Here is a 13281-nt window from a genome sequence, read left to right as displayed (position 1 = left end):
CAGCACCAGAACAGTACATTTGCCAGAGAACATCAAACTCAGTTTCCTGGTCACAAAGGAAGGAGGCACTTGGAATCCTGTTATCTATCTGTTCTAGATCTATGTGCAGGTATATTACAGTCTGGAGTAGATGCAGAAGATTAAGAATGTGAAACACTGAAACAAAGAGTAAAAATGTAAAAAATACCTTTTCCGAGTTGAAGTGACACTCAACATTTTTATTAACTAATCAAGCTCTTGAGTTCTGCCTCTTCAGTACAACAAGCGGGTTCCAGTCACCTGGTCCACCAAACCTGGAGGATTCAAGCTGCAGAACCTGTGCAGCACGAGGACTGAGCAGAACACCTGCTCAGGTGTGGAGACAAACAGTGACACAGAAAGAAATCAAGACTGACCAGGAAATGGCTTTTTGTGTTTTAATTGAACAGGAAAGAAAAGGCCATAATATCAAAACATCATGAAAAGCTGGTCGCCTTTTAGCTCGTCACAACAGACGGGAGGTTCAACTCTTTTTACTGACTGGAGTTTGTTTGAGTCACTCACTACAGAGAGTCAGGTTTACGAGTCTATGAGTTACTGAATCACTGAATCAGAGTCTCTGAGTCACTGAGTTACTGAGTTAGTGGTTAATAGATTAACTAACGTGTTAGTTGACACATGTAAAGAAGTTTAATGTAAGTTTACAGTTTAATGTAAGACTTGCACAGCAGTGACACACTGTCCCACCTCACCAGGCAGGAAGGAGAGGAGGAGTCAATAAAAAGAGTCTTGAGTTTGGAGCAACTCATTCATGACTTGCACATCACGAGGAGCTGGGTGTTGCTTTGGGCTTTGGGATAGCGCTGTGTTAATTTTGGTTTGTCATGCTGTGAAGCATGATGGGAAATGTATTGAAAGTTGATTGAAAGTAAGAAGCTAAAGTATCACAGGAACCAACAGCAACTTCATACAGAATCTCTTGAAAACAATCTTTGTTTACATTTTTTTCCAATTGCTAACATACTAAAATGACATGCATAGCACAGTTATTTAAACTGACTCACAGAGAGCTAAACCTCTTCTCAAATCTCCAAAACTCTAAACTCTAACCCTAACCCTAAACTCTAAACACATTTTCTGCTTTACAAACATTTTGCAATTCAAAATGGCACTTTTTAAATGCACTGAACACGGTTCTCTGCATAAGACACAACAATCTAACATAAAGTCACATTATTTTCATTATGCCCAACAGTGTGTAGTTGCTTAGACAAAAATCTGGTAATATGAATGAAATGTGTGAATTTTGGTGTGAAAGTTTGATTTTGATAATGCTGTATGTAGTTTTGGTTGCAGTGCTTCATTTTGCAGGATATATGAGGTGTTTTGCAGTTTGGGTGTGTGGTTTTGTGAATTGTGTTAAGTATTTTGATAAAACCAGCCGAGTTTCCAAAATTGTGTTTTAGCAATTGGAAAAAAACTGTATATTGAATTTTATCAGAGTGGAAGCTAGCACGTTTGCGCTGTGCTCCATGTTGATCAGCAGCAGACAATCAGCCAATCAGCTGCATTCGTTTCCTTTGATGAGGAAGAAGGTTCCTGTGGCCACGCCCAGCAGACCCACGGTCAGACCCAGTCCACAAAACACCGCAGGTCCGATCCCCGGCTGGTCCTGCTCCACATCTGCAGGAACAAACACACCAACACCAGTTAGCTTTACTCTGCTAACAGGTTAGCTTTAGCTTCAATCTGCTAGATAACAGGTTAGCAGCAGTGTGGGGTCAGGCTAACAGGTTAGCAGCAGTGTGGGGTCAGGCTAACAGGTTAGCAGCAGTGTCAGGTGGCTAACAGGTTAGCAGCAGTGTCAGGTGGCTAACAGGTTAGCAGCAGTGTCAGGTGGCTAACAGGTTAGCAGCAGTGTGGGGTCAGGCTAACAGGTTAGCAGCAGTGTGGGGTCAGGCTAACAGGTTAGCAACAGGCTAACAGGTTAGCAGCAGGCTAACAGGTTAGAAGCAGTGTGGGGTCAGGCTAACAGGTTAGCAGCAGGCTAACAGGTTAGAAGCAGTGTGGGGTCAGGCTAACAGGTTAGCAGCAGGCTAACAGATTAGAAGCAGTGTGGGGTCAGGCTAACAGGTAAGCAGCAGTGTCAGGTGGCTAACAGGTTAGCAGCAGGGTGGGGTCAGGCTAACAGGTTAGCAGCAGGCTAACAGGTTAGCAGCAGTGTGGGGTCAGGCTAACAGGTTAGCAGCAGGCTAACAGGTTAGCAGCAGGGTGGGGTCAGGCTAACAGGTTAGCAGCAGGCTAACAGGTTAGCAGCAGGCTAACAGGTTAGCAGCAGTGTGGGGTCAGGCTAACAGGTTAGCAGCAGGGTGGGGTCAGGCTAACAGGTTAGCAGCAGGGTGGGGTCAGGCTAACAGGTTAGCAGCAGGCTAACAGGTTAGCAGCAGGGTCAGGTCAGGCTAACAGGTTAGCAGCAGGGTGGGGTCAGGCTAACAGGTTAGCAGCAGGCTAACAGGTTAGCAGCAGGGTACGGTCAGGCTAACAGGTTAGCAGCAGGCTAACAGGTTAGCAGCAGGGTGGGGTCAGGCTAACAGGTTAGCAGCAGGCTAACAGGTTAGCAGCAGGGTGGGGTCAGGCTAACAGGTTAGCAGCAGGCTAACAGGTTAGCAGCAGGCTAACAGGTTAGCAGCAGGGTGGGGTCAGGCTAACAGGTTAGCAGCAGGCTAACAGGTTAGCAGCAGGGTGGGGTCAGGCTAACAGGTTAGCAGCAGGCTAACAGGTTAGCAGCAGGGTGGGGTCAGGCTAACAGGTTAGCAGCAGGCTAACAGGTTAGCAGCAGGCTCAGCTCAGGGGTAGCTAGGTGAGAAAGGTGCGTCACCCCAGACTCGGGTCAGCGGCTGCTCCAGAGCTGGGTGCTGCACCGTGCAGCTGTAGATGTCTCCCTGCTGGGGGGTGAACTTCAGGGTGGAGATCTGGGTGAAGGTTCCGTCTTTGCTGGGGTACGGGGTGTTGATGCTGGTTCCCTCGGTCACGTTCTGCTCGTTCCTGGTCCAGTAGACGGAGACAGGAGCGGGAAAGAACCCGCTCACGTGGCAGATGAGGTGGTTCTCCACGTCGAGCTGCACTTCGTCTTTGGTGTAGATGGTGCTGTGAGGAACGTCTGCACACACACAGGGAACACAGGTTTGGTTCTCATTAGAACGTCATATCTCATGTTGATCAGGAAAGTAGCTGTTCGCTGTGTTTAAGTGTGAGCTGCAGCAGCAGTTGTTGCTAGATAGACAGGTAATTATAGACAGGTTACTATAGACAGGTTACTATAGACAGGTGATTATAGACAGGTGATTATAGACAGGTTACTATAGTCAGGTTACCATAGACAGGTTATTATAGACAGGTGATTACAGACAGGTTACTATAGACAGGTTACTATAGACAGGTTACTATAGACAGGTGTTTACAGACAGGTTACTATAGATAGGTTACTATAAACAGGTTACTATAGACAGGTGTTTACAGACAGGTTACTATAGACAGGTGTTTACAGACAGGTTACTATAGTCAGGTTACTATAGACAGGTGATTATAGACAGGTTACTATAGACAGGTGTTTACAGACAGGTTACTATAGTCAGGTTACTATAGACAGGTTACTATAGACAGGTGTTTACAGACAGGTTACTATAGACAGGTGTTTACAGACAGGTTACTATAGATAGGTTACTATAGACAGGTGATTATAGACAGGTTACCATAGACAGGTTACTATAGACCAGGAGTCGGCAACCCGCGGCTCCGTTTCTTTCCTCTGATGCGGCTCCCTGTGGCTTTTGAAAATAATTAAAGAGTATTTAATTAAAGTGTATTTTATTTTAGTTCGTTCGTTTTTAAAATGTAGGCTAATTCTAAATTTGAAGATTATGGTGATCTTGTAACATCTAAATAAAACGTGTTAAAAAAATTGTCGCTCTTAAAAGCAAACATCACGCACGCCTCACAGATGACAGATTCTGATCCTGTGTAAAGATGAAGGTGACGGTATACAGCCCTGGGGTCCGTTTCCCAGAGCAGGTTTAGTGAAAACTCTGAGTCTGTTAACCCTGAAATGAGGGAAACTCTGAGTTTCTGAGAGGGATGTAACTTAAGCCTTTTATTAGAAGTCCATTAGTAGTTAGGTGGCCACTTTTTCACAAACATGGCATGTCCTTTCGACAGCGATCCCGTGGATGAAGGTGCAGTGTTACTGCGCAGAGAATTAAATATTCGTCGGGAGATGGTTATAAGACCGCACATAGATGTTTTACCTGTTTGAACCATGTTTTTATATTTCATCTTAAGCTGCTGCCAAGTGCGCTTCTCCCCCGCGGGATTGCACCTAAATGAAATAAATTAATAGGCAACCATTCAAGCAGTTTTCGCCTGCAATATCAGCGTAGATCAGCTCAGAGTTCGGGGTAAGACTCGGAGTTTGTTGAAGCTGCTTCGTCAAACGGACCCCAGATGTGCAGACGCTGTGCACTGAGGTTCAGGAGCAGAAATCACATTAAGCATGATAAATATTTTAATTGCCTGTTATTTTGCATATATTCATATTTTTTTCATTGTTCAGTGAAATAGTCCTTTTATTATTCAGGTTGACAGTAAAAGGATGACGGATGATGGTTTGCTGCCGGTGGATAATTTAAGTTTAACATTTTTTTCATAAATACAAAAAGGACTCAAATAGACACTGAGTAGGCTATTCTGCTTTACTATTTGAAGTAACCTTCAACCCAGTGTCTTTTTTCGGAGTTCAAAATGTTTTTGTTGCGTGCAGAAATGCCTAATTTCGTTTTCTCTGAAGTCGTTCATTGATTTCATGAATGCAACACATTATGGTTTGTTTAGCTATACATAGCATAAAGGCAAAAAAAAAAAAAAAAACAACTTTATATGCAGTGTTTTGTGGATCCCAGTGTTTTCTTTACTGTGGGAAACGGGTCCAAATGGCTCTTTGAGTGGAATAGGTTGCCGACCCCTGCTATAGACAGGTTACCATAGACAGGTTACTATAGACAGGTTACTATAGACAGGTTACCATAGACAGGTTACTATCGTCAGGTGATTATAGACAGGTTATCATAGACAGGTTACTATAGACAGGTGATTATAGACAGGTTCCTACAGACAGGTGATTATAGACAGGTTATCATAGACAGGTTACTATAGACAGGTGATTATAGACAGGTTACTATAGACAGGTTACTATTGACAGGTTACCATAGATGGATTATTATGGACAGGTGATTATAGACAGGTTACTATAGACAGGTTTCTATAGGCAGGTTACTATTGGAGGGTACACATCATATAAATGTATAAATTATATCAGTGTTGCATGTCAAGATTATTTTATGGACTGTTAACACAAATAAAACTGTTTTAACCGTCACCAACCAGAGGACTTTTATTTTGAATCGGAGTGCAGGCACTTCCTGCTCTCTTGTTGTTGTAGCTTTAATCTGAAACCTTTTGGAACAAAGCAGGAGAACCACTTTTCTGTTCTGTTCCTCAAGAGAAAAGAGAGAACACATCTCTGTTCCACGGCTACAAAAACACGAAGGGAAACAAAATCAGTGAGTTTGTTTGTCCCTAACCCTAACTAGTTACTGACTAACTCCAGCCTAATTAGTTACTGACTGACCCCAAACTAACTAATTACTGACTAACCCTAACCTCACTTCAAACTGACTGACTATAACCTAACTAGTTACTGACTAACCTTAACGTAATTAGTTACTGACCAACCCTAACCTAACTAGTTACTGACTAACTCCAACCTCACTGGTTACTGACTGACCCTAACCTAACCAGTTACTGACTGACCCTAACGTAACTAGTTACTGACTGACCCTAGCCTAACCAGTTACTGACTCACCCTAACGTAACTAGTTACTGACTGACCCTAACCTAACCAGTTACTGACTGACCCTAACGTAACTAGTTACTGACTGACCATAACGTAACTAGTTACTGACTGACCCTAACGTAACTAGTTACTGACTGACCATAACGTAACTAGTTACTGACTGACCCTAACCTAACCAGTTACTGACTGACCCTAACATAACTAGTTACTGACTGACCATAACGTAACTAGTTACTGACTGACCCTAACCTAACCAGTTACTGACTAACCCTAACCTAACTATTTACTGACTGACCATAATGTAACTAGTTACTAACTAACCCTGACCTAACTAGTTAGACTGACCCTTTGATCTGTGTTACTGCAGCTCCTCATATCTCTTATTAAACAAACAATCTCATGACAGTCAGATGTTGCTGGTCTTTACCGAGTTTCACTGGTGGGTTCTTATAGTCACGATCAAAATTTGCCAGGTCATATTTGCAGATCTCCAGCTGAGCCACAGCCAGTTCATAAAATCCTGGGAAGGTGAGAGGATCTGCAAACTTGGGCAGAGTAATGACTCCTCTGTGGTTCTTGAAGTCGACGTACCCTCCCTCCTCAGCGTCTGCACCAATCATGAACTCTTCATCAGAGGATGAACAGCCTCTGATAACAATACCCTCATGAAGAACTGGACAGAAACAGCAGAGCCAAACCAGCGGCAGCATTAGTTGTTGTGTTTGTTGTGTTGTTGTGTTTGTTGTGTTGTTGTGTTGTGTTGTTGTGTTGTTGTGTAGCTGTCAGGTGAGAGTGCAGCAGGTGAGAAGCTGTGCTGACCTTCTGCTCGGACACACAGCAGCCAGGAGAGGATGAGGAGGCTCTTCATCTCGGTGTGGGGCTCAGCGCTGACTTCACTCTCTGCTGGAAACCTATTCTCTGTCCAAATGTTGGCTCACACACACAGCCACCAATCACAGCACAGCTTTCTGTGACATCATCAGTCTCCAGGTAGACACAGAGCACAGCTGCTGAGGAAACACCCACAACACAGCTGGAATCAGGAGGAGGAACCCAGACGCAGAGAACCAGAGGCCTGTATCAGGAAGCGGGATTAAGGCGTTAGCGAGATGCCTTCAGGCTCCACTCTGGATTTTCTGTATCACAAAGCTGGTTCACCTCTGATCGGGACAGGAAACCTGTCCTGATCCTGTCCTGAAACCCTTTGCTCCCCTTTGCTCCCCTGGTACAAACACATCAGAGTGTTTGTACCAGGGGTGAGTCAATACCAGACCATATGACTGGACCTGACGCCCGGTACTGGGATTCAGGAATTGTCAAACTTGGTCCGGTTAGCGCAAATGTTTGGCAGTTTTGAGCAATGCGCAATTTTTTTTTTTTTTTTTTTGTGGTAATACTGTGAGACCATGTGTCAGCGCCTGACACCCGGTACTGGGATTCAGGCTACTCCGGACACGGTCAAAATTTGGACTAAATTGCTTTTGGTTTGTTTTGGGCTGGATTTAGTTTTGGTTGGTAGAGTATTTTGACGCTTGCTTTTAAGTAGGGGGCTGTATGTTTGCACCCACGCACACACCCACACCCACACATAAGTCTGTGTGTGTGTATATGTGTGACATCAATGCACCCATACCTCCCCTCATTTTAGTTCCTAAATTTGGGTTGCTATGGAACATTTCATCCGTAGTGTCACCACAGAATCATCGAGGGTTTTGGCCGTTTACACAGTTTACACACTAGACCCTCTGCTCCGTGGAGGCCAGCTGGGGTGATCAAATCCCAGCTAATGTTCCAGGTTTCTGGAATTACTTTAGGATGTCTTGCCAATGTTTAGCTATTTTTTGCACCATGTTGGGTGTCCAGTGGACTTTGTCTGCCCCTGTCTGAAAGTCTGTTTGTTTTAGTGGGATGACATGCGGGTATTTTTTGATTTCAAGACTGATATTTTTGAGCATGTCTCTCTCTTTGATTGTTAGTCTGTCGCTATAGTTAATCAGTGCCCATTTTATTTTTGCTTGGGGAAATGTGCTCTGTGCAATTTTGTATAGCTGTCCCACTTGTCCAATTGTTTGTCGTGGGACAGCTGTGTTTTTGTCATTTATCCCAAATGACAGGATTACCTTGCGGACCTTCTCGGTTGTGGGGGTCTTTCTTTTTAGAATAGAGTCCATCTGAATTTGGGGGCCCAAATTGTTAGGTAGCCTAGAGATGTTCGAGTCACCAATAATTAAAAAGGGACAGCTCGGATTCAATTGCCAATTTTGCAATTTGTTTCCGTAGTGCTCGTGTCTCTTAAAGAGGCTCTTTTGGTTGCCAATTGTGGTCGGCACTGTTTTGGTATCCAATAGAGCCGTGAGTCTTTGTTGTGCTTTATTGATGGTAGAGTTGTCCAGCTTTTTAATTTCCTTTTGGACCCATCGGACTGCTACAGTCCAGGCCTCTCTCCATCTGGTCGTGTTGGTCTGGTTGATTTCCCATTCTGTATCCTGTGCCAATTGGAAGAAATGATTGGAAATTTTTAGGAGAGAGGTTTGTATCCAATCCGCTGTTACCATGTCTGACAATTGGAGGCCAAAAAGTTGCAGTAGGCCTGCAATTTGTTTGGGGTTGTTTAGGAGAAGGTCCCGGTATTCTGCCTGTTGTACTTCACCCTGGTGGTGCAAGTACTTCAGGTACTTTTTAAGATTTTTGGTCAGAATTTTAAAGTCGTCCATTGCCATTTTTTATTTTTGGCGTGGTTTTAGGTTCCAATGGGAAAAGTTTGAGGAAATGAAACGCCTGTGGTCCCGGTGCAACCTCGCTATTCCTCTGAGCTTGGACTAGAGGCTGTTAATTTGGAGGGTAGTGATCGGTTGAAAAAGCCCAATTGGTTAGGGGGTTTGATCAGATTTGAAGTGCCAACAAAGTTATTTCCTGGTTATTCTGCTCAGGGTAATGTATAATAACTCAAATGAATGAATTTAATTCTTTTTTGTAAATGTTGGGCCCAGTTTGGCAAATGACTTAACAAAAAAAAAAAAAAAAAAAAAAAAAAAAGGCCATACAGGAAGTGGTTTGAAGGGGGAAAATAAAGTGATGCAGTCAGTGTTTCTAGGTGAGGTGACTGAAAATGAAATAATTTCTGTGGTAGCTAACACAAAAAACAAGATATCAACTGATAGTGATGGAATTGACATAAAAATAGTAAAAATGTCAGTTGATTGTATAATTAAACCACTATGTTATGTTTACAGTCTTTCCCTTAGAGCCGGTGTTTTTCTGGAGAGGATGAAAACAGCTGAGGTCATTCCACTTTTTAAAGCAGGAGACAAACGCAGCTTTAACAATTACAGACCAGTATCACTGCTTTCACAATTTTCAAAAGTGCTAGAAAAATAGTTTGTTCAGAAATTAGGTAGCTTCATTGAAAATGATAATTTACTGAGTGAGAACCAATATGGTTTTCGGACAAAACGGCCTACAGGTCTAGCAAAAATGAAAATAATAGAAGAAATTACAACAGCAGTTGACAGAAAGAAGTTTATAATAGGGGTATTCATTGATTTAAAGAAAGATGACACAAATTTTTTCTGCTCAGGAGATAATTTAAAAACTTTATCAGAAAACATTGAAAATGAAATGGTTAGGCTTAAATCTTGATTTGATGAAGATAAGTTATCATTAAATTTGAAAAAAAAAAAGTTTATGGTTTTTGCTAATAAAAGAAGGGATGAAGTCTCATTATCTATTGATGGAGTTAAAATTTAGAAAGTATCTGAGTTTAGGTTTTTGGGAGTTATAATGGATGAAAATTTGACATGGAAATCTCATATCATGTTAAAACAAAGGTGTCTAAGAATATTTTCATTTTGAACAAAGCTAAGTATGTTTTGGATTGTAACACAATGAGAATACTGTATTGTGCACTCACACTGCCTTATTTTAGTTATTGTGTAGAAGTGTGGGGAAACACGTATAAGTAATATAATGACATTATTTTTATTATAGAAAAGAGCAGCTAGAGCTATTCACAAAGCTGAATTTAGAGAACATACCAACAGATTATTTGTTAAGTCAGGTTATTGAAACTTAACGAGATAATAGAACTGCAGACATTATTAGTTATGTTTAAAGCCAAAAATAGAGTATTGCCAGAGAACATGCAAAAACTTTGTGTTTACCTCAGAATCTAAATCACAGAAGGAGATGTGATTTTGATTCTGACACACTCTCCACCTTTAAAACTCAAAACCAACCTGTTCAAGATCACCTGTGACATCTGACCCCCCCCCCCCCCCCCCCCCCCCCCGACCCTCCTCCTCCACCTTACTGCTTACATGTTTTTTTTATTTGTGTGTCTGCTTTTGTAAAGTGTCTTTGAGTACCTAGAAAAGCGCTGTATAAATTTGATGTTTTAGTATTATTGTTATTATTATTGTTATTTTCAGCATCAACTTGCTCGGAACACTTTAAAACAAATGTGTACTTCTGTTGCCGGTGTAAAACTTTGGAACTCCCAACAGAATGACTTAAAGGGTTGTACAGATATTGTGCAGTTTAAAACAAATGTATAAAGAGAGACAATTTAGGAAATATGTATCTGAAATTTAACTGGATGTTTATCTTTATTTGTTTTGAGCTTAAATTTTTACTCAGAAATAGCCTTTATTGTCATTGTACACATTTTGCACAACGAAGTTTTGGGAGTTCCCACCATGTTGCATTAAAAGACACAAATTTTAACTTAATGGGTTTTTTGTTTTAAGTTGTAATAAAAGGTGCAGTCGATGAGAAATGATGAGCAAAGGAAACTGGAGATGACGGACCATCCAAGACAAAAGAATCAGACAAAAAATCAGAATTATATTTTTCTCTCTGCTCCTTTCTAATCATGAAAAGCATCAGTTTGAAATATGTGCTGTGAATGTTTGTACCAGTTTCATTTTGTAGTATTGTTCATTTTCATGACAGGAGCTGAATGAATGAAAACATGCAGCAGCTTCCCAGCGAGCAGCTCTGTGGTTATTCTGCCTCGCTGTTCACCTGAACCTCCAGCTGCAGCCTCTCTGCTTCACTCAGCTGCTTTGAACAGACTTTATTGACACCGTCTACCTGGACAGGTGTGAGTCTTTAAATCTGTCCTCACTTCCTGTCTTCTTCAGGCTTTAAAGTCGAAAGAGCTGAACCAGGAAGTGATGCAGTGAGACTGGTGTGTGTGTGTGTGTGTGTGTGTGTGTGTGTGTGTGTGTGTGTGTGTGTGTGTGTGTGTGTTACTGTGTACTGTGTACATGATGTAGTAACTGTACTGACTATTCTTCCTGTGTATTTCTGTGTTTTTCATGACTTTAATTCATTTATATGGTGAAGCACTTTGTAACTCTGTTGTCAGATTTATTACACATCAAAGGCTTTATTTTTCTACTCTTCATTCATTGGAATTGTTCCTGCTGTTATTATTATCAATGGTATAGTAGTAGTAGTAGTAGTGGTATTGTAGTATTACTGTAGTACTACACTGCAACATTAAGCTGACATACAGAGCGGAGCCACAGCCACATGAGGGCCGGTCTTTTTCTACCACAGCTTTCCTTCCATCCAGCTTTGCATTAATGAGCTTGGATACAGCGCTCTGTGAACAGCCAGCCTCTTCAGCTAAGACCTTTTGTGTCGTCCCTCCTGGTGCAGGGTGTCGAGTCAGCAGTCCTACCCATGACTGTGTAGCTGCTGACCCCGACTGAGAGACCATCTAAAGGCTCAGGAAACCTCTGCAGGTGTTTTCAGTTAATCAGCTGATTGGAGTGTGACTCCACGAGTCTCCAAAATGGAACTGATTCACAATATTATGATTTTCTAAGATACTGAATTTTGGGTTTTCATTGCCTGTAAGCCATCATCATCAAAATTAAAGGAAATAAACACTTGAAATATATCAGCGTGTGTGTAATGAATTGATATAATATATGAGTTTGACTTTTTAAATTGATTTACTGAAATAAATCAACTTTTTGATGATATTCTAATTTATTGAGATGCACTAGTATCTATCATACCATGAGGGAAAATGAGTGGGGGAGGAGGGGCTGTAGCCACATCTGACTGAATGTGGCATCCAGTGCGCCCCCTGGTGGCGAGACTGCAGGCAATAAATAAGTCAATAAATAAATCAGCAGGCCCGTTGCCCCACAAGAAATGAAGTTAAATGAAATATGTTTATTGTCCTCCATGACAGAAACAGTCCCTCACCTGGACAGACAGGACACACATTAACATGAACATGTAGTATTAAAAAACACAAACACTGTGTACCACTAAGTTAATGTCAGAGATTTTTCCCTGAACTCAAGTTAATCTGAAGTTCTTTGTAAAACTACAGATGTTTAAGGCGGCATGAATGCTCCCACTGGATGATATTTGAAGTCCATCAAGGTATTTTGTCGACTAGAAGGAGAGATTTTTTTTTTTTTTAATTTCTCTTACAGTCTTGCAGTTCCACTCTGTCACCACAGAGGGCGCCCTCACACCATCTGTGACTGTGTGGCACCACGACTCCACTGTCAGTGCAATGAAACCCATTAATCACAATATTTGTCTCTTACCCTCATATTCTTAGCTTCATCATGGCTGGTGTGTGTGTGTGTGTGTGTGTGTGTGTGTGTGTGTGTGTGTGTGTGTGTGTGTGTGTGTGTGTGTGTGTATGTGTGTTCCTCCATCACAGATAGCATCTAAACTTTAAGAAGTGTGAGAGGGAATCATCCAAGTCTCTGAATGTGAAGGAAAGGAGCTTCACTGCTTCCTTTCCTGTCTCCTTTAGCAGAGACACTGGAGCATCCTTTACCTGAGGACAGGTGATGCCCTCCCACAATCCCTTGCGGCAGCCACATTTAAAGCGGCGTTCACATTTCATGGTGTTTCCTGAGTTTTGTGGCGGTTCTTCTTCTAACCCTGATAATCAGAATATAAATCAGAACACAGAAGTTTGTCTTTCAAGAAAACAGACCTGAGATGTTTTTGTCCAGATGATGTTTTTAATTCAACGTGTTTGAAACTTGACAGTGATGACATGGACAGTGGTAGATTGGTAAGCCATACATGTTCCACCTGTAATCCTGCAGCAATCTAACAATTATGTTCATACTAACTGGGATTCATGTGGGTGAATATGAGCGTGAGCAAACATTTTATATATGACAAGCGTTTGGTTTCTTGTTTGTGACGGGCAGCCCGTGTTCATTCTTTATTTAAATTCCAGCCTTGGTTGTTTCCACAGTTGAAGATGTTCTGCAGCAGGACGGCCGCTGGAAGTTTGTGAGTGAATTCCTGATCACGTCCCTCTTTCTTTGAAAGCTACAGCATCAGAGCTGCAGCCATCTTGTTTCATAAATGCTGCCTCATGTCGACTTCACACCCTCAGCAAC

General features: G+C 42.0%; 1 protein-coding gene across 1 annotated transcript; it reads right to left on the bottom strand.

Moving 5' to 3' along the window:
- Positions 1-655: 655 nt before the first annotated feature.
- On the bottom strand, positions 656-6792 carry LOC115376705 (H-2 class II histocompatibility antigen, I-E alpha chain-like). Its single transcript, XM_030076466.1, has 5 exons — positions 6707-6792; positions 6315-6560; positions 2858-3139; positions 1466-1662; positions 656-978 (listed from the first exon to the last, which is right to left on the bottom strand). The coding sequence occupies exons 1-4, from the start codon at positions 6753-6755 to the stop codon at positions 1541-1543; spliced, it is 699 nt and encodes a 232-aa protein (XP_029932326.1). The 5' UTR covers positions 6756-6792; the 3' UTR covers positions 656-978; positions 1466-1540.
- Positions 6793-13281: the final 6489 nt, after the last annotated feature.

Source organism: Myripristis murdjan, chromosome 18, assembly GCF_902150065.1.
Source record: "Myripristis murdjan chromosome 18, fMyrMur1.1, whole genome shotgun sequence".
Classification (NCBI taxonomy): domain Eukaryota; kingdom Metazoa; phylum Chordata; class Actinopteri; order Holocentriformes; family Holocentridae; genus Myripristis; species Myripristis murdjan.
This window is presented reverse-complemented; position numbering and strand designations above follow the sequence as displayed.

Excerpts from the sequence above, each read along its gene's own strand:
- LOC115376705 (XM_030076466.1), bottom strand. The coding sequence starts at position 6,755 with ATGAAGAGCCTCCTCATCCTCTCCTGGCTGCTGTGTGTCCGAGCAGAA. Across the intron at positions 6,561-6,706 it reads GCTGTGTGTCCGAGCAGAAG|TTCTTCATGAGGGTATTGTT; the intron begins GTCAGCACAGCT and ends GTTTCTGTCCAG. Across the intron at positions 1,663-2,857 it reads GCCGCTGACCCGAGTCTGGG|ATGTGGAGCAGGACCAGCCG; the intron begins GTGACGCACCTT and ends TTGTTCCTGCAG.